We start from the raw sequence: 25,883 nt of genomic DNA, 5'->3' as shown, positions 1-25,883 counted from the left end.
GCTTGTGCAGTAAGATCGAGAATTGATAAATGGGACCTCATAAAGTTGCAAAGCTTTTGCAAGGCAAAAGACACCATCAATAAGACAAAAAGACCACCAACAGATTGGGAAAGGATCTTTACCTATCCTAAATCAGATAGGGGACTAACATCCAATATTTATAAAGAACTCAAGAAGGTGGACTCCAGAAAATCAAATAACCCCATGAAAAAATGGGGCTCAGAACTGAACATAGGCTCAGTGGGTAAGAGCACCCGACTGCTCTTCCAAGGGTCCGAAGTTCAAATCCCAGCAACCACATGGTGGCTCACAACCACCCGTAATGAGATCTGATGCCCTCTTCTGGTGTGTCTGAAGACAGCTACAGTGTAATTACATATAATAAATAAATAAATAAATCTTAAAAAAAAAAAAAAAAGAATTCTCACCTGAGGAATACCGAATGGAAGAGAAGCACCTGAAAAAATGTTCAACATCCTTAATCAAAAAGGTAATGCAAATCAAAACAACCCTGAGATTCCACCTCACACCAGTCAGGAATGGCTAAGATCAAAAATTCAGGTGACAGCAGATGCTGGTGAGGATATGGAGAAAAAGGAACACTCCTTCATTGTTGGTGGGATTGCAAACTTGTACAACAACTCTGGAATTCAGTTTTGCAGTTCCTCAGAAAATTGGACATAATACTACCAGAGGATCCAGCAATACCTCTCCTGGGCATATATCCAGAAGATGTTCCAACCGGTAAGAAGGACACATACTCCACTATGTTCATAGCAGCCTTATTTATAATAGCCAGAAGCTGGAAAGAACCCAGATGCCCCTCAACAGAGACATGGATACAAAACATGTGGTACATTTACACAATGGAGTACTACTCAGCTATTACAAAGAATGAATTTATGAAATTCCTAGGCAAATGGTTGGTCCTGGAGGGCATTATCCTGAGTGAGGTAACCCAATCACAAAAGAACTTAAGTGATATGTACTCACTGATAAGTGGATATTAGCCCAGAAACTTAGAATAGCCAAGATATAAGTTACAATTTGCAAAACACATGAAACTTAAGAAGAACGAAGACCAAAGTGTGGACACATTGCTCCTTCATAGAATTGGGAACAAAACACCCATGGAAGGAGTTACAGAGACAGATTTTTGAGCTGAGACAAAAGGATGGACCATCTAGAGACTGCCATATCCAGGGATCCATCCCATAATCAGCCTCCAAACGATGACGCCATTGCATACACTAGCAAGACTGTGCCAATAGGACCCTGATATAGCAGTCTCTAGTGAGACTATGCCGGGGCGGAGCAAACACATAAGTGGAAGCTCACAGTCAGCTATTGGATGGATCACAGAGCCCCCAATGGAGGAGCTAGAGAAAATGCCCAAGGAGCTAAAGGGATCTGCAACCCTGTAGGTGGAACAACATTATGATCTAACCAGTACCCCAGAGCTCTTGACTCTAGCTGCATATGTATCAAAAGATGGCCTAGTCGGCCATCACTGGAAAGAGAGGACCATTGGACTTGCAAACTTTATACAGGGGAACGCCAGGGCCAAAAAGTGGGAGTGGGTGGGTAGGGGTCTGGGGGGACAGTATGGGGACTTTTGGGATAGCATTGGAAATGTAAATGAGGAAAATACCTAATTTTTAAAAAATGAAAAAAGCAATTCTATAATGCTAGCTTAGATAGGCTACCCAGAGCACTCACTGATTCAACCAGATACATTTAGGAAATATGAATGTTGAAAGTGGATTTGATGCGGCATGGCAAATAAGGTCTCCACATATTTGTTGCTCCTTACACCTCCATGAAATTTATAACTTAGCAGCCTACTTTTGCCCTTCAGTACCAGGTTTCATGATACTTACATGAAAAAGTCACACTCCAAAACATATTCTGCATCATCAAACAATATAACACAGAGAAGATTCAACAAAATAAGTTAAGAAGCACTGTTGATCAAAGGGAAAGGATGAGGAAGCATGCAATCTATGTGTCTTCAAACTGTTCAAATGTTAGAATTTAGTTCACTGGATTCACTGAGAATCATCGTCTTGAAAACGGCAAAGCATGTGGAATTTTCAGACATAGGCACGCTTTCATATACCACGTGTTACAGGGCTCATTATCCCCTTCCTCATTGTGTAAATATGCTTGAGCCAGTTATTAAAGAAGAATGAAAGGACCATATGATGCAAAATTAAATTTCCAGGACATCTGCCACTTTCATGAAGATAACACTGAAGATAAATGAGAGGACCCTGAAGAGATTTCCCTGAATTGTTAGTCACACAACAGGTGTATATAAACAGCATTTATCTACCAGTATACTTAAATTCATGATTCAAAATAATCTTTATCTTAGGGGTTTCTATACATGTGTTTACATTACTCTGCCTGTGTTATTCTTGCCTGTGTATTTCTCCCCTCCCTCTCTCTCTCTGTCTGTCTCTCTGTCTTGTGTGTTTCTGTGTCTGTGTGTTTGTGTGTGTGTGTGTGTGTAGACTGGAGGGAAATTTCAGGAGCTGGCTCTCTTCTTCCACAGAGTTAGAAAGGGGCTCTGACCATTTCTGCTGCTCTGTATGGTCTAATCTGTCTAGCTTGTGAGTTTCAGGGCTGTTCTACTCTCTTAGCCTCCAATCTGGATTTAGAGGTGCAGAGATTACAGACTTTTTCCTTTTTTCAGGATGAAATTCAGCTTATTAGGCTTCCAAGGCAAGTGCATGAATCCACTGAGTCATCTGGTTGGTATATTTTATGTATATATACATGCATGAGACCATGTATGTGTGTATGTATTTATACATATGTATGTATATATGAATATGTATATATACATGTATATATATATTATGCATTTTTATTCTAGTTTTAAAATAAAGGGGAGAGAGAGCGAGAGCGAGAGAGAGAGAGAGAGAGAGAGAGAGAGAGAGATGTTGGTTGTTACCCGTTTAGAATGCAAATGAAATGGAGAAAAGTATGAATTTCTCATTGACATGAGAACTTTTCCTTTGCCCAAGCTAGTTAGCATATTTGAAACATACCTGTGTCGTTGTCATCCCTGTCTGGCTGTACTTCTTCATAAAGACTTACATTGGGTATTCTCTTAGCATGCAATAGGGAACTGTTATTATCTAGCTCAGGTCCATTTTTTTTTAATTTTATACTTATTTCACTGCAATTGCCACATAGGCTTCTGGGAAGTCTTCTGTTAGTTTGATTTTATGCAAGTTTAGTATCAGAAAATAGCGTCTATCTTTATTTCAAACACATAATTTATTTTTTGAAGAATGGAAACTACCTTTGGCTAGGTTGTGCCTGGCATATATCAGTGCTTTCATGATATTGTGGATCTAATAATTGGTATATAAAAGAAGTTGCTTCATTTCATGCCAACAGTAACTAATCTCTGGTTACCATATCCTTCACCATTATTATTTACGTTCTGTATCATCATAAAAATCTCTATTTAGGGGAAAGGTGTTTGTAGTAGGAATGTTAGTTTTGAAAACTCTAACGGCTTTTCACTGAACTAGAAGATGATTACCAGGTGAATTTCTGTGCTCGAAAATTACCTGAGTTCTAAATTCTTGCTTAGTTCTCTCTAGAACAAAATTTACTCAGGTTCATCACATATTGTAGCTAAATTTAATTCGGAAACTAAGTTGAACCAGGCTAAAAAGAAGGAACATTTGAGTTTGGTTTCTGACAATATTAAGTTCACAGTTTCTAATGATTTCACTGGGTGTAATAATTACCTCTAATCTGCCCCTTTCTTAATGGTCAATTTAGAGGGTTTACATTAAGATAATTAGCTAGTTGTTAACAGTACGTAGTGAAGGAAGTGGTGTGAGTAAGATCTGCAAACAGACCCTTGTGTTTGCTTTGTAACTTCTCAATGGGGATTAAAACAGAAAAGAGGGCTTTTTTTTTTTTTACTTGCTTCTGTAGTTGCTGTGACAAAATGTCTGATGGGAAAGTAAGTCAGTAACTTCCAGCAAGGCAACGGGGTGTCCCATTTTGTGGTAGTATTCTATTGCTTCTCACATGCTGGTAGACCAGGAAACAAATAACACAGAACTGGTACCACAATTAGTCATAACCATGAAAACCTACCCCTGACAACCTTGTGCTCCCTTGGCCATATTCCCGAATGTTGAACCCTCTCTCAAAGAGTGGGAAAGTATTCAAACCCAGGAGAACACATCTCTCTCTGTCTGAAGCTCCCATGCACTGGGTAACAGGTGTGTAATGTTATCAACACACGCACACACACACACACTTTTTATATACTCTGTGTGGGTGTGGGTTTGTCTGTGTGTGTGTGTGTATGTGTGTGTGTGTGTGTGTTCATGCTAAAGCATTTTCAGTCAATGTGTAAATCAGGGTCAGCGAGATGGCTGAGTAGATAAAGGTACTTGTCAGCATGACAAACAGCTTGAACTTGATGCCTGAGACTGAAATAGTGGAAGGAGAAGACTGACTCTTATTAGTTATCATTTGATACCCACAATTCACCTTGCCTTCCCCTACTTCCCATATCCATTACGAACAGGGTGTCCTTGACCTGACAGAGACCATCCTGCTTGCTTTATGAGTTCATAAATTAAAGGGGTGCCCAGCTTACCGAGCCTCCTATTGTGCACACCCTGCCTATTAATCCTTTGGACTTCAATAGGTAAAATGTGAAGGCTGAGGCCTGGGTCCAGGAAGTTAAAAAATATCCTAAGACTGAATACTTATTTCCCCTTATGACACTTCTAATCATTTTCATATCAAACATATTCACTCTAGGAGCTGGAAAAGGGGGCTGAGGAGTTTTTAACAAGTATTGCTCTTGCCTAGCACCTGGGTTTGATTTGTAATACATAAACGTTTGCTGACCGACTAGGCCATGGCCTAGTCAGTCATCACTGGAAAGAGAGGCCCATTGGACACACAAACATTATATGCCCCAGTACAGGGGAACGCCAGGGCCAAAAAAAAATGGGAATGGGTGGGTAGGGAAGTGGGGGGGAGGATATGGGAGACTTTCCGGATAGCATTAGAAATATAATTGAGGAAAATATGTAATAAAAAATATTAAAAAGAAAATGTTTGCTGATAAAATTCTGAAACACCAAGTCCAGGGGATGGAATAACCTCTTCTGATGTCTGTGGGAAGCACACACACATGGGACACAGGCAGAATACACCATGCAAAGCATTCACACACTTAAAGTCAGTCGATCTAAGAAGAGAAACACAAATATGTTGGTTGCTTCCATGTTGACTGTACCTCCTTCCAGGAGCCTGTATTATTTACTTTCTGTCATTTTATGAATTCTCCTCACTGTGTTACAAACATGCTCATTTTTTTTTCTTTCTTGTTGTTTCCATAGTCTAATTTCCTAACACTTACATTTTAACACAGTGGTTCTCAACCTATCTGCCATGATCAATTAGAGGAGTTGAATAGAACAGGCTCACACAAGTTGCCTAGGACCATCTGAAAACCCTGATAGGACATTACAACTGATAACATTATCAAACCTACAGTTATGGAGTAACAACAAAAACAATTTTGTCGTTGGGAGTCACCACAACATGAGGAACTCTATTAAAGAAAGGGTCACAGCATTAGGGAGGTAGGGAAGCACTGCCTAATACAGGGCCTGGCAAGGAGTGAGGATATGAAGGAGATTAGGGGAATGTTCAAGGCTAGGTTTCTCTTCTCTGACACTACTTGCAGTACTCAAGGCACAGGCACACACGGCCAACATTTCCCTTCATAACAAGCAAATATGTTACTTATCAAATGAGGGGGAATTACCATTAGGGATGGAGGGGGAATTACCATTAGGGATGCTTTTTCTTCACAAGTGTTAGGTATTGGCTCTCCCGGAGAACAAACATAAACTCCAGAACTCCAAAAACCCACAAAACCCTTTTGCATCCTCTTCAGTGGTCTAAGTAAAGTTTGGCTAGATTCTTCCTGCAAAGCAAAGGTAGAGAGTTAACTTTTTGTTTGGTTCTGAAATTAACTCTTTTGTTTTTGGGTGCATGCTTTCAAATCAACTTTACTTCTTAGAAATCACAGGGTATTGACACATGAAAAATAAAAACCCTAATTAAACATGAAAGGCCTGCTAATATGCTTATCTATTTTCAAATTGCTAGGATATCATCAAGATGTAAAAATATTTAGGCTAGACTAGATTAAGAGAAAATCATGAAATGAGACACGGGACATTGTTCTTACGGTTGAGACTAAACTTAATTCATTATGTGCCAAATTTTCTACATTTTATATAAGATGATCATTAATATTGATGAAACCTCTTTTGGCAGTCTTTCTCCTCCATTGCTGGGGGGCATAAAATGCACATTTTCCCATTTGTAAATAAATGCCAGTTAAATTGCCACTGCTGGGAGTAGGACCACAGGCCTCATCCGGCTGGATCAGCGCCTGGGTAGCGGGAGCGCAGGGTTGCCTGACACCCGCCAGCTACCCACGACCCCCGCCGCAGGATTTTGGGACTGCTGGTGAGTGGAACACAGCTTCTGCTCCAATCCAATTGCGCGGGACCTGAGACTGCATTAGTTAGGGAAGCAGAAACTGGCCTGAGTAGGGCCACAGGCCTCACCCGGCCGGATCAGCGCCAGGGTAGCGGGAGCGCAGGGTTGCCTGACACCCGCCAGCTACCCACGACCCCCGCCACAGGATTTTGGGACTGCTGGTGAGTGGAACACAGCTTCTGCTCCAATCCAATTGCGCGGGACCTGAGACTGCCTTAGTTAGGGAAGCAGAAACAGGCCTGAGTAGGGCCACAGGCCTCATCCGGCCGGATCAGCGCCGGGGTAGCGGGAGCGCAGGGTTGCCTGACACCCGCCAGCTACCCACGACCCCCGCCGCAGGATTTTGGGACTGCTGGTGAGTGGAACACAGCTTCTGCTCCAGTCCAATCACGCGGGACCTGAGACTGCTCTGGTTGGGGAGAGAGAAATCCGGCCTACATAGGGCCACAACCCTCTTCCGGTCAGAAAAGCACCGGGGCAGCTGGGGCGCAGGGTCGGCTGACACTCACCAGCTACCCACAACACCCACCACAGGATCTTAAGACTTCTGGAGAGTGGAACACAGCTTCTGCTCCAATCCAATTGCACGCGGGACCAGAGACTGCATTAGTTAGGGAAGCAGAAAAACGGCCTGAGTAGGACCACAGGCCACTTCCGGCTGGACCAGCACCGGGGTACCGTCAGCTACCCACGACCCCCGCCGCAGGATTTAGAGACTGCTGGTGAGTGGAACACAGCTTCTGCTCCAATCTTTAAATAGTGACAACGATAACAACTAACCCCAGAGATTACCAGATGGCGAAAGGTAAACGTAATAATCTTACTAACAGAAACCAAGACCACTCACCATCATCAGAACCCAGCACCCCCACTTCACCCAGTCCAGGGCACCCCAACACACCGGAAAAGCTAGACACGGATTTAAAAGCATATCTCCTGATGATGATAGAGGACTTCAAGAAGGACGTTAATAACACACTTAAAGAAATGCAGGAGAACACTGCTAAAAAGGAAGAAGACAATAAAGAGGAAGCACAAAAATCCCTTAAAGAATTGCAGGAGAACACTGCTAAAGAGTTACAAATCCTTAAAGAAAAACATGATAACATAATCAAACAGGTAGAAGTCCTTACAGAAAAACAGGAAAACACATCCAAACAGATGATGGAAATGAACAAAACCATACTAGACCTAAAAAGGGAAGTAGACACAATAAAGAAAACCCAAAATGAGGCAACACTGGAGATAGAAACCCTAGGAAAGAAATCTGGAACCATAGATACCAGCATCAGCAACAGAATACAAGAGATGGAAGAGAGAATCTCAGGTGCAGAAGATTCCATAGAGAACATCGGCACAACAATCAAGGAAAATGGAAAATGCAAAAAGATCCTAACTCAAAACATCCAAGAAATACAGGACATAATGAGAAGACCAAACCTACGGATAATAGGAGTGGATGAGAATGAAGATTTTCAACTCAAAGGACCAGCAAACATCTTCAACAAAATTATAGAAGAAAACTTCCCAAATCTAAAGAAAGAGATGCCCATGAACATACAAGAAGCCTACAGAACTCCAAATAGACTGGATCAGAAAAGAAATACCTCCCGACACATAATAATCAGAGCAACAAATGCTCTAAATAAAGATAGAATACTAAAAGCAGTAAGAGAAAAAGGCCAAGTAACATATAAAGGCAAGCCTATCAGAATTACACCAGATCTCTCACCAGAGACTATGAAAGCCAGAAGATCCTGGACGGATGTTATACAGACACTAAAAGAACACAAAATCCAGCCCAGGCTACTATACCCAGCCAAACTCTCAATTAACATAGATGGAGAAACCAAAGTATTCCACGACAAAACCAAATTCACACATTATCTCTCCACGAATCCAGCCCGTCAAAGGATAATAACAGAAAAAAACCAATACAAGGACAGGAACCACGCCCTAGAAACAACAAGAAGGTAATCCCTCAACAAACCTAAAAGAAGACAGCCACAAGAACAAAATGCCAACTTTAACATCAAAAATAACAGGAAACACCAATTTCTTTTCCTTAATATCTCTTAATATCAATGGACTCAACTCCCCGATAAAAAGACATAGACTAACAAACTGGCTACACAAACAAGACCCAACATTTTGCTGCTTACAGGAAACTCATCTCAGAGAAAAGGATAGACACTACCTCAGAATGAAAGGCTGGAAAACAATTCTCCAAGCAAATGGCATGAAGAAACAAGCTGGAGTAGCCATTCTAATATCTGATAAGATTGACTTCCAACCCAAAGTCATTAAAAAAGACAGGGAGGGACACTTCATACTCATCAAAGGTAAAATCCTCCAAGAGGAACTATCAATCCTGAATATCTATGCTCCAAATACAAAGGCAGCCACATTCATTAAAGAAACTTTAGTAAATCTCAAAGCACACATTGCACCTCATACAATAATAGTGGGAGACTTCAACACACCACTTTCACCAATGGACAGATCATGGAAACAGAAACTAAACAGGGACACAGTGAAACTAAGAGAAATTATGAATCAAATGGATCTGGCAGATATCTACAGAACATTCTATCCTAAAACAAAAGGATATACCTTCTTCTCAGCACCTCATGGTACCTTCTCCAAAATTGACCACATAATTGGTCACAAAACAGGCCTCAACAGATATAAAAATATTGAAATTGTCCCATGCATCCTATCAGATCACCATGGACTAAGGCTGATCTTCAATAACAAAATAAATAATAGAAAGCCAACCTTCACGTGGAAACTGAACAACACTCTTCTCAATGATACCTTGGTCAAGGAAGGAATAAAGAAAGAAATTAAGGACTTTTTAGAGTTCAATGAAAATGAAGCCACAACATACCCAAACTTATGGGACGCAATGAAAGCATTTTTAAGAGGAAAACTCATAGCTCTGAGTGCCTCCAAAAGGAAACTAGAGAGAGCACACATTAGCAGCTTGACAACACACCTAAAAGCACTAGAACAAAAGGAAGCAAATTCACCCAAGAGGAGTAGACGGCAGGAAATAATCAAACTCAGGGGTGAAATCAACCAAGTGGAAACAAGAAAAACTATTCAAAGAATCAACCAATCAAGGAGCTGGTTCTTTGAGAAAATCAACAAGATAGATAAACCCTTAGCCAGACTCACTAGAGGGCACAGAGAAAGCATCCTAATTAACAAAATCAGAAATGAAAAAGGAGACATAACAACAGATCCTGAAGACATCCAAAACACCATCAGATCCTTCTACCAAAGGCTATACTCAACAAAACTGGAGAACCTGGATGAAATGGAGAAGTTCCTAGACAGATACCAGGTACCAAAGTTGAATCAAGATCAGGTTAATGATCTAAACAGCCCTATATCCCCCAAAGAAATAGAAGCAGTCATTAATAGTCTCCCAACTAAAAAAAGCCCAGGACCAGATGGGTTTAGTGCAGAGTTCTATCAGACCTTTAAAGAAGATCTAATCCCAGTTCTTCACAAACTATTCCACAAAATAGAAACAGAAGGTACTCTACCCAACTCATTCTATGAAGCCACAATTACTCTGATACCTAAACCACAAAAAGACCCAACAAAGATAGAAAACTTCAGACCAATATCCCTTATGAATATTGATGCAAAAATCCTCAATAAAGTTCTTGCTAACCGAATCCAAGAACACATCAAAACAATCATCCATCCTGACCAAGTAGGTTTCATCCCAGGGATGCAGGGATGGTTCAATATACGGAAATCCATCAACGTAATCCAATATATAAACAAACTCAAAGACAAAAACCACATGGTCATCTCCTTAGATGCGGAAAAAGCATTTGACAAGATCCAACACCCATTCATGATAAAAGTCTTGGAAAGATCAGGAATTCAAGGCCCATACCTAAACATGATAAAAGCAATCTACAGCAAACCAGTAGCCAACATCAAAGTAAATGGTGAGAAGCTTGAAGCAATCCCTCTAAAATCAGGGACTAGACAAGGCTGTCCACTTTCTCCATACCTATTCAACATTGTACTTGAAGTCCTAGCCAGAGCAATTCGACAACAAAAGGAGATCAAAGGGATACAAATTGGAAAAGATGAAGTCAAAATATCACTTTTTGCAGATGATATGATAGTATATATAAGTGACCCTAAAAATTCCACCAGAGAACTCCTAAGCCTGATAAACAGCTTCGGTGAAGTAGCTGGATATAAAATTAACTCAAACAAATCAATGGCCTTTCTCTACACAAAGAATAAACAGGCTGAGAAAGAAATTAGGGAAACAACACCCTTCTCAATAGTCACAAATAATATAAAATATCTTGGCGTGACTCTAACTAAGGAAGTGAAAGATCTGTATAATAAAAACTTCAAGTCTCTGAAGAAAGAAATTATAGAAGATCTCAGAAGATGGAAAGATCTCCCATGCTCATGGACTGGCAGGATCAACATTGTAAAAATGGCTATCTTGCCAAAAGCAATCTACAGATTCAATGCAATCCCCATCAAAATTCCAAATCAATTCTTCAACGAATTAGAAAGTGCAATCTGCAAATTCATCTGGAATAACAAAAAACCTAGGATAGCAAAAACTCTTCTCAAGGATAAAAGAACCTCTGGTGGAATCACCATGCCGGACCTAAAGCTCTACTACAGAGCAATTGTGATAAAAACTGCATGGTACTGGTATAGTGACAGACAAATAGACCAATGGAATAGAATTGAAGACCCAGAAATGAACCCACACACCTATGGTCACTTGATCTTCGACAAGGGAGCTAAAAACATCCAGTGGAAGAAAGACAGCATTTTCAACAAATGGTGCTGGCACAACTGGTTGTTAGCATGTAGAAGAATGCGAATCGATCCATTCCTATCTCCTTGTACTAAGGTCAAGTCTAAGTGGATCAAGGAACTTCACATAAAACCAGAGACACTGAAACTTATAGAGGAGAAAGTGGGGAAAAGCCTTGAAGATATGGGCACAGGGGAAAAATTCCTGAATAGAACAGTAATGGCTTGTGCTGTAAGATCGAGAATTGACAAGTGGGACCTCATGAAACTACAAAGCTTCTGCAAGGCTAAAGACACCATCAATAAGACAAAAAAACCACCAACAGATTGGGAAAGGATCTTCACCTATCCTAAATCAGATAAGGGACTAATATCCAATATATATAAAGAACTCAAGAAGGTGGACTCCAGAAAGTCAAATAACCCCATTAAAAAATGGGGCTCAGAACTGAACAAAGAATTCTCACCTGAGGAATACCGAATGGCAGAGAAGCACCTGAAAAAATGTTCAACATCCTTAATCATCAGGGAAATGCAAATCAAAACAACCCTGAGATTCCACCTCACACCAGTCAGAATGGCTAAGATCAAAAATTCAGGTGACAGCAGATGCTGGCGAGGATGTGGAGAAAGAGGAACACTCCTCCATTGTTGGTGGGATTGCAAGCTTGTACAACCACTCTGGAAATCAGTCTGGCGGTTCCTCAGAAAATTGGACATAGTACTACCGGAGGATCCAGCAATACCTCTCCTGGGCATATATCCAGAAGATGTCCCAACCGGTAAAAAGGACACATGCTCCACTATGTTCATAGCAGCCCTATTTATAATAGCCAGAAGCTGGAAAGAACCCAGATGTCCCTCAACAGAGGAATGGATACAGAAATTATGGTACATTTACACAATGGAGTACTACTCAGCTATTAAAAAGAATGAATTTATGAAATTCCTAGCCAAATGGATGGACCTGGAGGGCATCATCTTGAGTGAAGTAACACAATCACAAAAGAACTCACACAATATGTATTCATTGATAAGTGGATATTAGCCCAAAACTTAGGATACCCAAGATATAAGATACAATTTGCTAAACGCATGAAACTCAAGAAGAATGAAGACCAAAGTGTGGACACTGTGCACCTTCTTAGAATTGGGAACAAAACACCCAGGGAAGGAGCTACAGAGACAAAGTTCGTAGCTGTGATGAAAGGATGGACCATTTAGAGACTGCTGTATCCAGGGATCCGTCCTATAATCAGCTTCTAAACGCTGACACCATTGCATACACTAGCAAGATCTTGCTGAAAGGACCCAAATATAGCTGTCTCTTGTGAGACGATGCCGGGGCCTAGCAAACACAGGAGTGGATGTTCACAGTCAGCTATTGGATGTATCACAGGGCTCCCAATGGAGAAGCTAGAGAAAGTACCCAAGGAGCTAAAGGGATCTGCAACCCTATTGTTGGAACAACATGATGTACTAACCGGAACCCTGGAGCTCTTGTCTCTAGCTGCATATGTATCGAAAGATGGCCTAGTCGGCCATCACTGGAAAGAGAGGCCCATTGGACTTGCAAACTTTATATGCCCCAATATAGGGGAATGCCAGGGCCAAAAGAATGGGAATGGGTGGGTAGGGAAGTGGGGGGCGCTATGGGGGACTTTTGGGATAGTATTGGAAATGTAATTGAGGAAATTATGTAATAAAAATATAAAAAAAAAAAATTGCCACTGCTGTCCTTACCATAGTACCTGTGGAACTGCTTTATAGAGACACATTGGACCACTGAGTCACATTCAAAAATCATTAAAATGTCACTTATCATTCACAAGCACCTCAGTCTAGGGCTACAGGTTATACAGAAACAAGTTTCCTAAACTCCAGCATCTCATAGTGATAAAGTAGCCTCATACTGAATGTGGAAGTATCTAAATAAAACACTACAACAGTTTAAGTGTTTGAATATGGCACAAAGAATATACATGTATATTTCAAAAATAGAAAAAGAAGAACTTATACGGAAGTATATAGTAATTGACTCTCTGCTTCTAGAAATGCTGGCTAACTGGGGAAGGACAGTTATTGTTTAACTAGATGAAGAACTTTCAACATACCCTTATAAGAATCAAATAGAAAATGCTCTAATCTCTTCATAAGGCAAATTTGATGAACATAATTGCTAAATATCCACAATTTCTTCTCAGAGTAAACACAGATGAAAGAGAGAAACCAAAGAGAGGCTCTCATATATGATCCTGAAATAGGAGCGTCCAAGGGTAGATAAAACTATGGGCATTCTGCTGAGGGTAAAGGCACTTTGGAGATTCCTGGATCATTGAAATATCTGGACTTACTAAATGGTATTCTGGTCTATTATCACAGTCACTTTTTAAAATCAGTCTAATGTGTATTCATTTCTGCAAACATTACTTTGTCAAACATCAAACAATTTCTATTATATGAGAACTGCACGCAGTCTTCCATTCCCTATGTCCTTTGAGTCCATTCTCATATTGGGCCACTACAACCCATAAGGACTTACTGCTCACTTGCAATTGATAGAAAGTTCCACATCTACAATATGGTTTTCTCTGAATCACCTTTCCTTATAAAACTGGGATAGTTAGACTACTGCTGAATTAAGACAATTCATAAGAAAGTCGATTTCACAGAGAAGCATTTTACCTTGATACGGGAAGTATGCCTGACATCTTCCACTTTTGAACACCTAGAAAGAAAAATGGTAGAATTGTCAGGGAGCCGTTAGAATGCAAATATGCAACCTTCTTTCAACCTTAGATTGTGGCTGGATCTCTTGTTCATGGATGAAAACCCCAGGCTAAATATCCAGTAAACTTTAGGGGATTCTCTGTCACCACCTCCAGTCTCACCATAGGGTCCCAGCATACAGCAGCACATGAGACCATCAGACCCCATGTGGATTCTGGGCATCCAAACTCTCATTCTCACACATGCATAGCAAGCACTTTATCCATTGGATCTTCGACCTAGCTATGGATCCTTTTCAGCATTTCATGCTGCAGGAGAGATATCATCAGTAATTTCAACATGGTTTGCTCTATAAATAATTATTCAGCTTGTGATTATAGAAAAGTAAAGAGCTGAAATAGTATCACATAGAGGCAAAGACAGTGTCAGGTTCTGAATGTTATATTTTCTACAGATTAATATGTTATAAAATGCACACCACATTCTTACCGCAGTGACGTTCTTCTGGTGATTTTTTCACTAACTACAAAAGAGGGAAACAAAATTTGTCATTAAACAATTGTAGCCAGTGCCGAGGCTAATATTTTTGTGACCCTATATGCTTTGACACCATTTATGAAAAGCCTTTAAGATGAATATTGACTTGTCAGAATAAATATATTAGAACTCTTCCTTGCCACATTCTTGTGTTTTTAATATGTGAAGAGAAAAATTTATTAAAAGTTACTATTTATAATAAATTGTGCAAAATACCTACAATCCTGAGCCCTATCAGACACAAAAAGTGTCATCTTAGCCTGAAGTGTTATCCCACAGTGAATTGTGTTGCCATTGCTGCTTTCTGTCTCTGCTCTAGGAATGCTGGCCCAACTCTAAGTGAGCGTACTCATCTTGGACAGAAGTGAAGGGACTTCTCCAAGTATTGACTTGAACTTCCTTCACTAAGGGGGAATATCCATTCCTAGCACAGGGAAGCTCAGTCTATGATTATGCAACATAGCCAAATAAGGAGACCCAAAGCCCTTTGCAAAGGATTTCCAGCTGCAAGTGTGACAAAGCTTTAGAGAGATCAGTGTGTTACTCTACTCTAGATCTTCTGAGGAAGATGCTAAAGGCCCTCAGTGCTAACACTGGTCCCTAGCTCATGTGCAATGCAAAGAAGCTCAGCATCAACTTCCATTGCCTCCCATGGCAAGAGCTGCCTGAAAGACCCCCTTAGTAGCTATGCAAACTGAAGTATTACTCCAGGGAGGAAAGCATGGAAGATATAAGAAAACAGCAATTCCAAGGGAGTAATGCCTCATATGAAACATTATTTTATTTATTTCTGCATATATACCATTGAGTGACTCTGGTTTCACTGTATGGAAAAAGTCTGCTCAGCAAACAATCTAGCAAATGAACAATTCTTGTTTACTTCCTTTGCAATATGTAAAACTCCACTGTACCCTGATGGGCATTGCCCATGGCCAGAGCACAGCTTTGACCCACCAAGAAATGGGCTGAGAAAGTGGATCTCTGGTGGGCCTTATGCTACACATGTATGGGGCCCCTGTCAATCCTCATCACCACAAGAAAACTCCAATGCTGAAATAACTTAAAAAATTCACCCACATTACACTAATAGCATCCCATGCTTATGTGAAGACAGCCATTTAGATTCCTCTACACTATTCTCTGGCTGGTGTTTTCCAAAGGTAAAGTAGGTGTGAGAGATGCTGTGGTGACAGTTGCTGAAAGCATAAACTGCATGGAATTTCCCCCACTGTAAGAACCATATTCAAACTGAACCAATGGGCCCTCCATGCCATGCACTACAGGATGATAGGATTTTCTCAAACTTCCTTCTACTGTGGCAATTTTTTTTTTTTTTGCAAATTATGTCTTGTAGCATGTAAACCAAATATCACTATAAATTTGGTAACTAATAGAACTACAGGGAAAAGGTGCTGTCAGAGTAGCCCATATGGAGGCTGTTGCATAGAATACTGAGAATGGCAGTTTTCATTCCACAGCACTACCTACAAAACTCACACACCATCCAGTCATTTAAAAGTTCAGAATTGAGCCAGTTTTTTATTATATCAGGATATTCACATTAAATGGAAGACAAATAAAAATAACCAGAAGATAATGTATGAATTCTCAAATAAGTGGAAATACAGAAATTCTATGATGGAGAAAAAATCCAGAGTGCCCTACTGACATTAAGTCCTCAAAACACAGTGAAAGTAATTGAATACTCTATTTTTTTTTTTTTTTGCTTAACATGACAGCATTTTATGGACACTGATACACATACAACAATATGTAGTCAGTAATATATATCAATTATAAAAGTTAAGTAAAAATCCATTTCATACCAAAGTCAACTTGCTGTTGTTATGTAACTAGAGAGGATCTACATTGTGGAATAGGTGAAAAATCTTTTTACTTATAAAAAGACACTACATACTAAAGTAGTTCATTTTAAATAAACAAACATATTTCAGGTGATACAATTTGAAATTTCTTAGAAACAATTCCTTAAATAATCCTAAATCCTAAAAATGTTTGGCAGCAAATTAAGAAAGGATATAACTACTATTGGCATATTTGATTTCCTTAGTTTCTATTCTAGCAGGAACAAAACTCTTTTTATGATTGGGATAGAATCAATAGAGTACTTACTCTTAAACTTACCTGTATTATTCTGGACAGGGTGTTTCAAGATGGATTTAAGCTGTCCTGGTGGTCTTGCTCCACTGTGGCATATTTTAAGAGTGTTATTTTAATTTCATATAAAGCAGTAATCAAAGACTTTGAATTCTTTGTTGTTTGATTTCACAATTTATGCTACATTACAAATCAATAAAAACTATTAACTTGTTCTTCAACCAGTTCATTACGTTTGGGGACACTTTCCTTACAACTTCTCCTCATGTGAAAGAAAGGAAGAATTTAGCCCACAAAATATAGCCCAACAAACCACACACAGATACAGACAAGCATGCATGCACACACACACACTCACTAGTACCTCTTCAGCCTTTGTTATGACAGCTGACAGACAGATTTTTTTTTAATCCATTGACTCAATGTCAGTCTTTGCCCCTGGAACAGCAAAGTACTTCTCTCATGATACTTTGCCCGTATTTCATTGACTATGATGTTACCACACAAGAGGATGTTTTGTGGACCGTCAAATAAATTTCAGGAACTCTAAACAACCCACCACAGCTTTCATAATGTTCAAGCTGCCCCTTCTTATCTCATGCATGACTCTATCCTGATATCACAGTCTGCTTGTTTCTATGCCAAACAAGCATTTCTAGAAACATAATAAGATAGTAACAAGAGCAAGGAACAATAAAATTTAGTTGACACTTGCAGTTTTACTGTGGAACTGTTTGGAATTCCAATAGAAGTCAACATGTATATTTTTTAAGGAGTCTCCGAAGAGCTTTAAGTACTGAAAAATTTTGAATCTTCACTTTCAACATTACCTTTGGATTCAGTAAGCTATTTAATAATGTTTAGAAAATGTTTTTTGATACATAGCACAAATAAAGAGGACAATATAGTTGTCCTGTCTTCTGGAAGTAATGAATCCTAATGAGCACAGAATTAGCTTGAAATACAACTTTTAGTTTTCTATCAAGCTAGTGTCTAACCTAGCATCCTGGACTGCAGTGAATGGGCCTTTACCTCTATGGTCATGTCCAACTGATGCGGCAGATAAAAGCCCCCTTTGTAGAAAGATAACTATTAGTTACACTGTCATTCAGATAATCTACTGAGAGTCAAAGGATTCGTTACTGTGGAAAACAGATCATGTGAACAGATCATTGATGGATGGATAGAGCATTCTGGAAGACATGGGTGTCTTCCAACAGCTCTGAAAGATGCTACCCCTGATAAAAATGTCCTGTACATGTAATGCTCTGTCAGAAGAGGAAAGAAATTTGTTGGCATCCTGTAGTGATGACTGACAACTGAGAAGCATCCCGAATTATGTAAACTCTCAGACAAGAGAAATGCCTGAAATGATAGCTACTAGTGTGGGTCTTAGTTCACAAATTGAAGTCAGTAAGGCTTTGAAAAGCCAATGAATCTTAGATGAAAATCCATGTGCATAGCTAATCCCAGCAGGCTCTTTTTCCAAACTGCAGAGTTGATTCTTGCAAATGGTGGGTGAATATAGTGTTCATGTTCCTATGAACTACACTGAGCAAGTTTCCAAGCTAAAAGATATATTCATAATATTGTGGAACTTGTACGACACAGGACTAAAAGTACTCCCAACAAGAATTTGCTTCTTATCTTTGAATTGACCTACCATTAATAAATTGTTAAACCTTACCAGGACAAAGGCCTTTCCTCTTTAAAATATAAGACTTCTGAAAAGAAAAACAAAATATGTTTTATTACAACTATAGAAAAATATTACATATGAAAACGATCAGACTCATTGTTAGTATCAATTTCTATGAGACTAATCTAGAGACTATTCAAGAGTAAATATTCACTTTTAGCTAATTACTTTGCATAAAACTATTCATTCCCTGTATATTTCAAATTGAAGATGACAATAATTTATCAAACATTAATGCCTAAAAATAAATACACACACACATTTGTGATGATCCTAAATGAACTCTCTCAGACTGATAGAGAGCACAATCCTGACCAAAATAAACAACTGCTTCAAAAATAACTTCTTGTGATTCCTTTTAACTCTAGGCTAATGGTTCTGGAAAGATTTAGAAATTGAGTCTGGTGGCACACAATTTGAATCTCAACACTTAGGAGGCAAAAGCAGATGGAGAAACTGTGACTCCCTGGACAAACAGAGCTATATTTAGGAGACCGTGTCTCAACCCTACCCCTAAAAAGAGTAAAACCCAGAGCTGAGCTGCAAGCTGTTCTCCCCTGAGTGCCATTCTTTGGCTACAATTAAACCCAAATTAAACAGGCTTGCTGCTCCAGGAACATCCAATGCTCTGCCCAGTTTCCTGGAGACATACACTGTCCAGGCAAAGGCAGCCCACCTCAGGACTCCTGTGCCAGAAACTCCCAGGGATAACCAGTTGGCTAAAGGCCAGCATAAGAACACAATCAAGGAGAACTAAATCAATATGACACATCTAGAGCCCAGGTATTCTAGTATAGCAAGCTCTGGATATCCTAACACAAGCAAAGCACAATAAAATGTCTTTAAATCCAGTCTTATGAAGATGATAGAGGACTTTAAAGGGGGAAATTAATAAATCCCTTAAATATACAGGGAAATAGAATCAAACAGGTCAAGAAAATGAATAAAACAATTCAATACCTGCAAATGGTAAAAGAAACAGTAAAGAAAATAAAAACTCAGGGAACCTTGGGGATGGAAAACCTAAGAAGGACAACAGGGACAGAAGCACAGCCAACAGAACAAAAATAATGGAAGAAATGATCTCAGGCATAGATGATATAACAAAAGAAAATGTTAAACCTAAAACAATTTCTGACTCAAAGTATTCAGGTAATCTGTGACACTCTGAAAAATCCTTCTATGAATAATGGGAATGAACAACAGTGAAGAGAGTAGCAGCTCCAAGGACAAGGGAATATTTGCAACAAAATCATAGGAGAAAATTCACCCAAACTAAAGAAAGAATGCCTATCAACGTAGAAAAAGCTTACAAAACACCAAATTGATTGGTGTTCTCCACACATAATCATCTTCCCTCCACAAACATCAAATGACAGGAATTAACAATCATTGGTTATTGATATCTCTCAACACCAGTAAACTCATCTCCCCCAATAAAAAGATTTAAGCTGACAGACTGGATGTGGAATCAGCATCTGTCATTCTGCTGCATGCAAGAAACATACCTTGGCAAACATACATAGACATTACCTAAGAATGAAGGACTGTAAAAAGTTTTCCCAAGAAAAGGTACTCAGGATGAAAGCTAAGGAGCAGTTGTAATATCTAAATAAAACAGACTTTCAACCAAAATGAATCAAAAGAGACAGGGAAGGATATTTCATACTCATCAAAGAAAAACACACCAAGATGACTTCTCAATTCTGAATCCCCAAATTAAAGGGCCCTCACATTTACAACTTAAATCCTACTTTAAAGGTGCTAATGGGGACGGGGTGGGGGGAGAACACAGCTAGCAATGCACAGGAGACAGGGTCCTTCCTGCCTTCCATCTGCACCCAGGAGCTGGGGCTGTTCCACAGCCCTCTGTGCATGGGCCCTGCCAGGGTGAGCTGGTCTCCCAGAAGTGCTGACAGGCTTACAGGCCCACAGGAGGAACAAGCTCAACCCAGAGACAGCAAGACCAACTAACACCCTAGTAAACCAGATGGCAAAGGCAAGACCAAGAACCTAACCAACAGAAACAAGGCTAAATGGCATCATCAAGATCCAGTTCTCACACTAGAGCAAGTCCTGGATACCCCAAAACACTAGAAAAGCAATATTTGGATTGAAAATCACATCTCATGATGCTGATAGAGGACATTCACGAGGAAATAAATAAGTCCCTTAAAGAAATACAAGAGAACACAGGAAAACAGGTAAAAGAACTTAAAGAGAAAATACAAAATTCCCTTAAATAATTACATGGAAACAACCAAACAGGCGAAGGAATTGAACAAAACCACCCAGGATCCAAAAATAGAAGTAGAAACAAAAAAGAAATCACAATCGGAGACAGCTCTGGAGATAGAGAACCTAGGAAAAAGGTCAGGAGTTATAGATGCAAGCATCACCAACAAAATGCACAAGATAGAAGAGAGAATCTCAGGTGCAGAAGATACCATAGAAAACATTAACACAACAGTCAAAGACAATGCATAATGCAAAAAAAAAAAAAAAAACCTCCTAAGACAAATCACCCAGGAAACCCAGGAAAAAAAATGATAAGACCACACCTAAAGATAATAGGTATAGAAGAGAGTGAAGATTCCCAATTTAAAGGGCCAGTAAATATCTTCAACAAAACTATAGGAGAAAACTTCCCTAACCAAAAGAAAGAGATGAACATGGACATATAAGAAGCCTACAGAACACCAACTAGATTGGACCAGAAAAGAAATTCCTCCTGGCACAAAATAATCAAAACACCAAATGCATAAAACAAAGAAAGAATATTAGAAGCAGTAAGGGAAAATGGTCAAGTAATATATAAGGGCATACCTATCAGAATTACAGCAGACTTCTCGCCAAAGAATATGAAAGCCACAAGATCCTGGGCTTATGTCATATAGACCCCAAGAGAACACAAATGCCAGCCCAGGGTACAACACCCAGTAAAAATCTCAATTTCCATAGACAGAGAAACCAAGGTATTCCATGACAAAACCACATTTACAGAATATGTTTCCATAAATCCAGTCCTTCAAAGGATGAAAAATTCCAGAAGATGGAGAAATCTCCCATGCTCATTGGCAGGATTAATATTGTCAAAATGGCTATCCTGCCAAAAGCAATTTACAGATTCAATGCAATCCCCATCAAAATTCCAAATGAATTCTTCACTGAGTTAGAAAGGGCAATTTGCAAATTCATCTGGAATAACAAAAAACCTAGGATAGCAAAAACTCTTCTCAATGACAAAAGAATCGCTGTTGGAATCACCACGCCTGACCTAAAGCTGTACTACAGAGCAATTGTGATAAAAACTGCATGGTACTGGTATAGCAAAAGACAGGAAGACCAATGGAATAGAATTGAAGCCCCAGAAATGAATCCACACAACTATGGTCACTTGATCTTTGACAAGGGAGCTAAAACCATCCAGTGGAAAAAAGACAGCATTTTCTTTTTTTTTTTTTTGATTTTTAATATTTTTATTACATATTTTCCTAAGTTACATTTCCAATGCTATCTCAAAAGTCCCCCATAGCGCCACCCACTTCCCTACCCACCCATTCCCATTCTTTTGGCCCTGGCATTCCCCTATATTGGGGCATATAAAGTTTGCAAGTCCAAAGGGCCTCTCTTTCCAGTGATGGCCGACTAGGCCATCTTTCGATACATATGCAGCTAGAGACAAGAGCTCTGGGGTTCTGTTTAGTACATCCTGTTTTTCCAACAATAGGGTTGCAGATCCCTTTAGCTCCTTGGGTACTTTCTCTAGCTTCTCCATTGGGAGCCCTGTGATGCATCCAATAGCTGACTGTGAACATCCACTCCTGTGTTTGCTAGGCCCCGGCATCGTCTCACAAGAGACAGCTATATTTGGGTCCTTTCAGCAAAATCTTGCTAGTGTATGCAATGGTGAAAAGACAGCATTTTCAACAAATGGTGCTGGCACAACTGGCTGTTATCATGTAGAAGAATGCAAATTGATCCATTCTTATCTCCTTATCTCCTCAAATCTAAGTGGATCAAGGAACTCCACATAAAACCAGAGACACTGAAACTTATAGAGGAGAAAGTGCGGAAAAGCTTCGAAGATATGGGCACAGGGGGAAAAAATTCCTGAATAGAACAGCAATGGCTTGTGCTGTAAGATCGAGACTTGTCAAATGGGACCTCATAAAATTGCTAAGCTTCTGTAAGGCAAAAGACACTGTCAATAGGACAAAACAGCACTCAACAAATTGGGAAAAGATCTTTACTAATTCTACATCTGATAGAGGGCTAGTATCCAATGTATACTAAGAACTCAAGATGTTAGACTCGTGAGAACCATTCAGAATGGCTAAGATCAGAAACTCAGGTGAGAGCAGATGTTGCTGAGGATGTGAAGAAAGAGAAACATTCCACCATTGCTGGTGGGATTGCAAGCTGGTACACCCACTTGGAAATCAGTTTGGTGATTCCTCAGAAAATTGGACATAGTACTAATCAGAGGACTCAGCAATATCACTCCTGTGTATATACCCAAAAGATGCTCCAACAGGTAATGAGGACACATGCTCCATTACGCCCATAGAAGCCTTATTTATAATAGTCAGAAGCTGGAAAGAACCCAGATGTCCTTCAAAAGAGAAATGGATATAGAAAATGTGGTACATTTACACAATGGAGTACTACTCAGCTATTAAAAACGGTGAATTCATGAAGTTCTTAGGCAAATTAATGGAACTAGTAAATATTATCCTCAGTGAGGTAACCCAATCACAAAAGAACACACATGCTATTTACTCACTGATAAGTGGATATTACCACAGAAGTTCAGAATACCCAAACTACAATTCACAGAATACATGAAGCTCAAGAAGAATGAAGACCACAGAATGAAGACTACTTCAGTTCTTCTTAGAAAGGGGGTCAAAATACCCATGGGAGGAGATACAGAGACAATGTTTGGAGCAAAAACTGAAGGAAAAGCCATCCAGTGACTGCCCCCCCCCCCCCGGGGATCCATCCCATATGCAGTTACCAAACCCAGACACTATTGTGGATGCCAACAAGTGCTTGCTGACAGGAGCCTAATAGAGCCGTCTCTTGAGAGGCTATGCCAGTGCCTGACAAATACAGAGGTGAATGCACACAACCAACCATTGGACTGAGCACAGGGTCTCCAATGGAGGAGCTAGAGAAAGGACACAAGGAGCTGAAGGGGTTTGTAGCTCCATAGGAGGAACAATAATATGAACCAACCAGTAACTCCAGAGCTCCCAGGGACTAAACCACCAACCAAAGAGTACACGTGGTGGGACTCATGGCTCCAGCCGCATATATAGCAGAGGTTGGACTTGTGGGACATCAAGGAGAGGAGAGGCCTTTGGTTTTGTGATGGGACCCAGTGTAGGGGAATGCCAGGACACGGAAGCAGGAGTCCATGGGTTAGTGGGCAGGGGCAGGAGGGATGGAATTGGGGTGGTGGTGGTGGTGGTAGGGGTGCTGGAGGGGAAATGAGGAAAGGGGATAAAATTTGAAATGCAAATAAAGAAAATAAATAAGTACATTCAAAAAATAAAGTGAATAAGTGAAAACAATTAGATTAAATTAAAAAAATAAGAATTATAGTCCTGAGACACAGTTCAGCAGTTAAGCACGCCCAGTGCTCTTCCAGAGGACTGCAGTTCAGTTCTCAGTACTGTCTCTAAAACTCCAACTCCAACTCTAGCAGAATGCCTTCCTCTGGCTTCAAGGGTCACATGTGCACATAGAATTTTAAAAATAATAATTATTCTTTAAAAATGGCAAAAGAGAATGTGGTATGTGTATACAATGAAATTCTATTCACCTATTAATAGTAAGGACATAATGAATTTTGAAGGCAGGTGGATAGAACTTGAGAATATCATCCTGAATGAAGTAACCCAGACACCGAAAACATGGATGGTTTGTACTCATTTATAGATGGATATTAGTAATAAAGTAGAGGATAACCATACCATACTCCACAGACCAAAAGGAGATAAACAAGAGGTAAGGACCAAACAAGGTTGTTTGAACTTGACTTAGAACAGAGAATAAAATAGTCATAGGAGCGAAATGGAAGGAGAGAACTAGGTGGGAGTGGGGATGATCAGGGAAATGGGGTGTTTCAGTATCAGATGTAGGGAGACACGGGGGAGATGACCTGATGGCCATGAGAATGAGTGGATATCTGCAGGTGGCAGGGGTGGGGGTTTGGGACAAAATTCACATGTTTGTCACATTGCATGCTGAAAAAAACCTTTGATAAATTCAAACACCCCTTCATGTTGAAAGTTTTGGAGATTTCAGTGATAAAATTCGCACATACAACCAAAATAAAGGTAATATATGACAAGCCAATAGCCAACAACTTAAATGGAAACTTAAGAGACTAAACAAGGCTGCCCACATACATAAGAGACCTCAAACAATATACCAAAGAATGCCTACACAAAAGGTGATAAACCCCTACAGCAAATGGCTGTATAAAAAAATTGACCCAAAGAAATCAGTAGCCCTCCTTTATACAAAAGATAAAAGGGACAAGAAACAAAACTCTTCACAATAGCCATAGATAATCTAAAATATCTCAGTATAACTCTAACCAACCTACTAAAAGACATGTCTACCAAAAACTTCAATTCCCTGAAAAAGAAGTTGAAGAAAACATCTGAAGATGGAAAGATCTCCTGTGCTCATGGATAGACAGATTAACATGGTGAAAATGGCCATTTTACCAAAACCATCTTCAGATTCAATACATTTCCCATCAAAATTCCAACACAATTACTTACAGAATATGAAAGAGTAATTCTTAGCTTCCTATCAAAAACAAAAAATGCAAGATAACTATATATAATGAAATAATTCCTGGATGTATCATCATCCCTGATCTCAAGACGTACCACAGAGCAATCAGAATAAAACTGCATGGTATAACTATGGAAATGAACAAGTTGATCAGTGGAATCAAATCGAAGACCCAGAAATAAGTTCACACACCCACCAACATTTGATTTTGACATAAAAGTCATACAATGGAAGAAAGAAAAAAAAATCTTTAACAAATGTTGCAGGTCTAACTGGACATCTACATGAGGATGAATGCAAATAGATGCATATTTCTCACCCAGCACAAAACTTGGGTTCAGATGCACCAAAGACCTCTAGACCACTAAACCAGATACACTAAATTTACTAGGAGAGTAGGTGGGAAATATCCTTGATACATTGTTACAGTAGACAATTTCCTGAACAGAACACCAATGTCTCAGTCTCTAAGATCAATAATTGAAACATAGGGACTACTCATGAAACTGAAAAACTTCTGCAAGACAAAGGACATTGTCAATAGGAAAAAATGGAAGCCTACATATTGGGAAAAGATACCCACCAACCATACACTTGA

At 39.6% G+C, this 25,883-nt stretch overlaps 1 protein-coding gene across 1 annotated transcript in view; it reads right to left on the bottom strand.

Moving 5' to 3' along the window:
* LOC147002399 (uncharacterized) overlaps nt 1-25,883 on the bottom strand; it is a 41,987-nt gene that overhangs the window by 7,470 nt on the left and 8,634 nt on the right. Inside the window, exons 7-11 of the mRNA XM_085843910.1 lie at nt 18,458-18,494; nt 16,798-16,859; nt 14,605-14,638; nt 14,071-14,113; nt 5,849-5,986 (exon numbers count right to left, since the gene is read on the bottom strand). Of these exons, the coding sequence (XP_085700036.1) occupies nt 5,849-5,986; nt 14,071-14,113; nt 14,605-14,638; nt 16,798-16,859; nt 18,458-18,494 (314 nt within the window). The remainder of the gene's footprint in view (nt 1-5,848; nt 5,987-14,070; nt 14,114-14,604; nt 14,639-16,797; nt 16,860-18,457; nt 18,495-25,883) is intronic.

The sequence above is a fragment of the Mus caroli genome, unplaced genomic scaffold, assembly GCF_978045245.1.
Source record: "Mus caroli unplaced genomic scaffold, Mus_caroli_1 scaffold_10, whole genome shotgun sequence".
NCBI classification, from domain to species: domain Eukaryota; kingdom Metazoa; phylum Chordata; class Mammalia; order Rodentia; family Muridae; genus Mus; species Mus caroli.
This window is presented reverse-complemented; position numbering and strand designations above follow the sequence as displayed.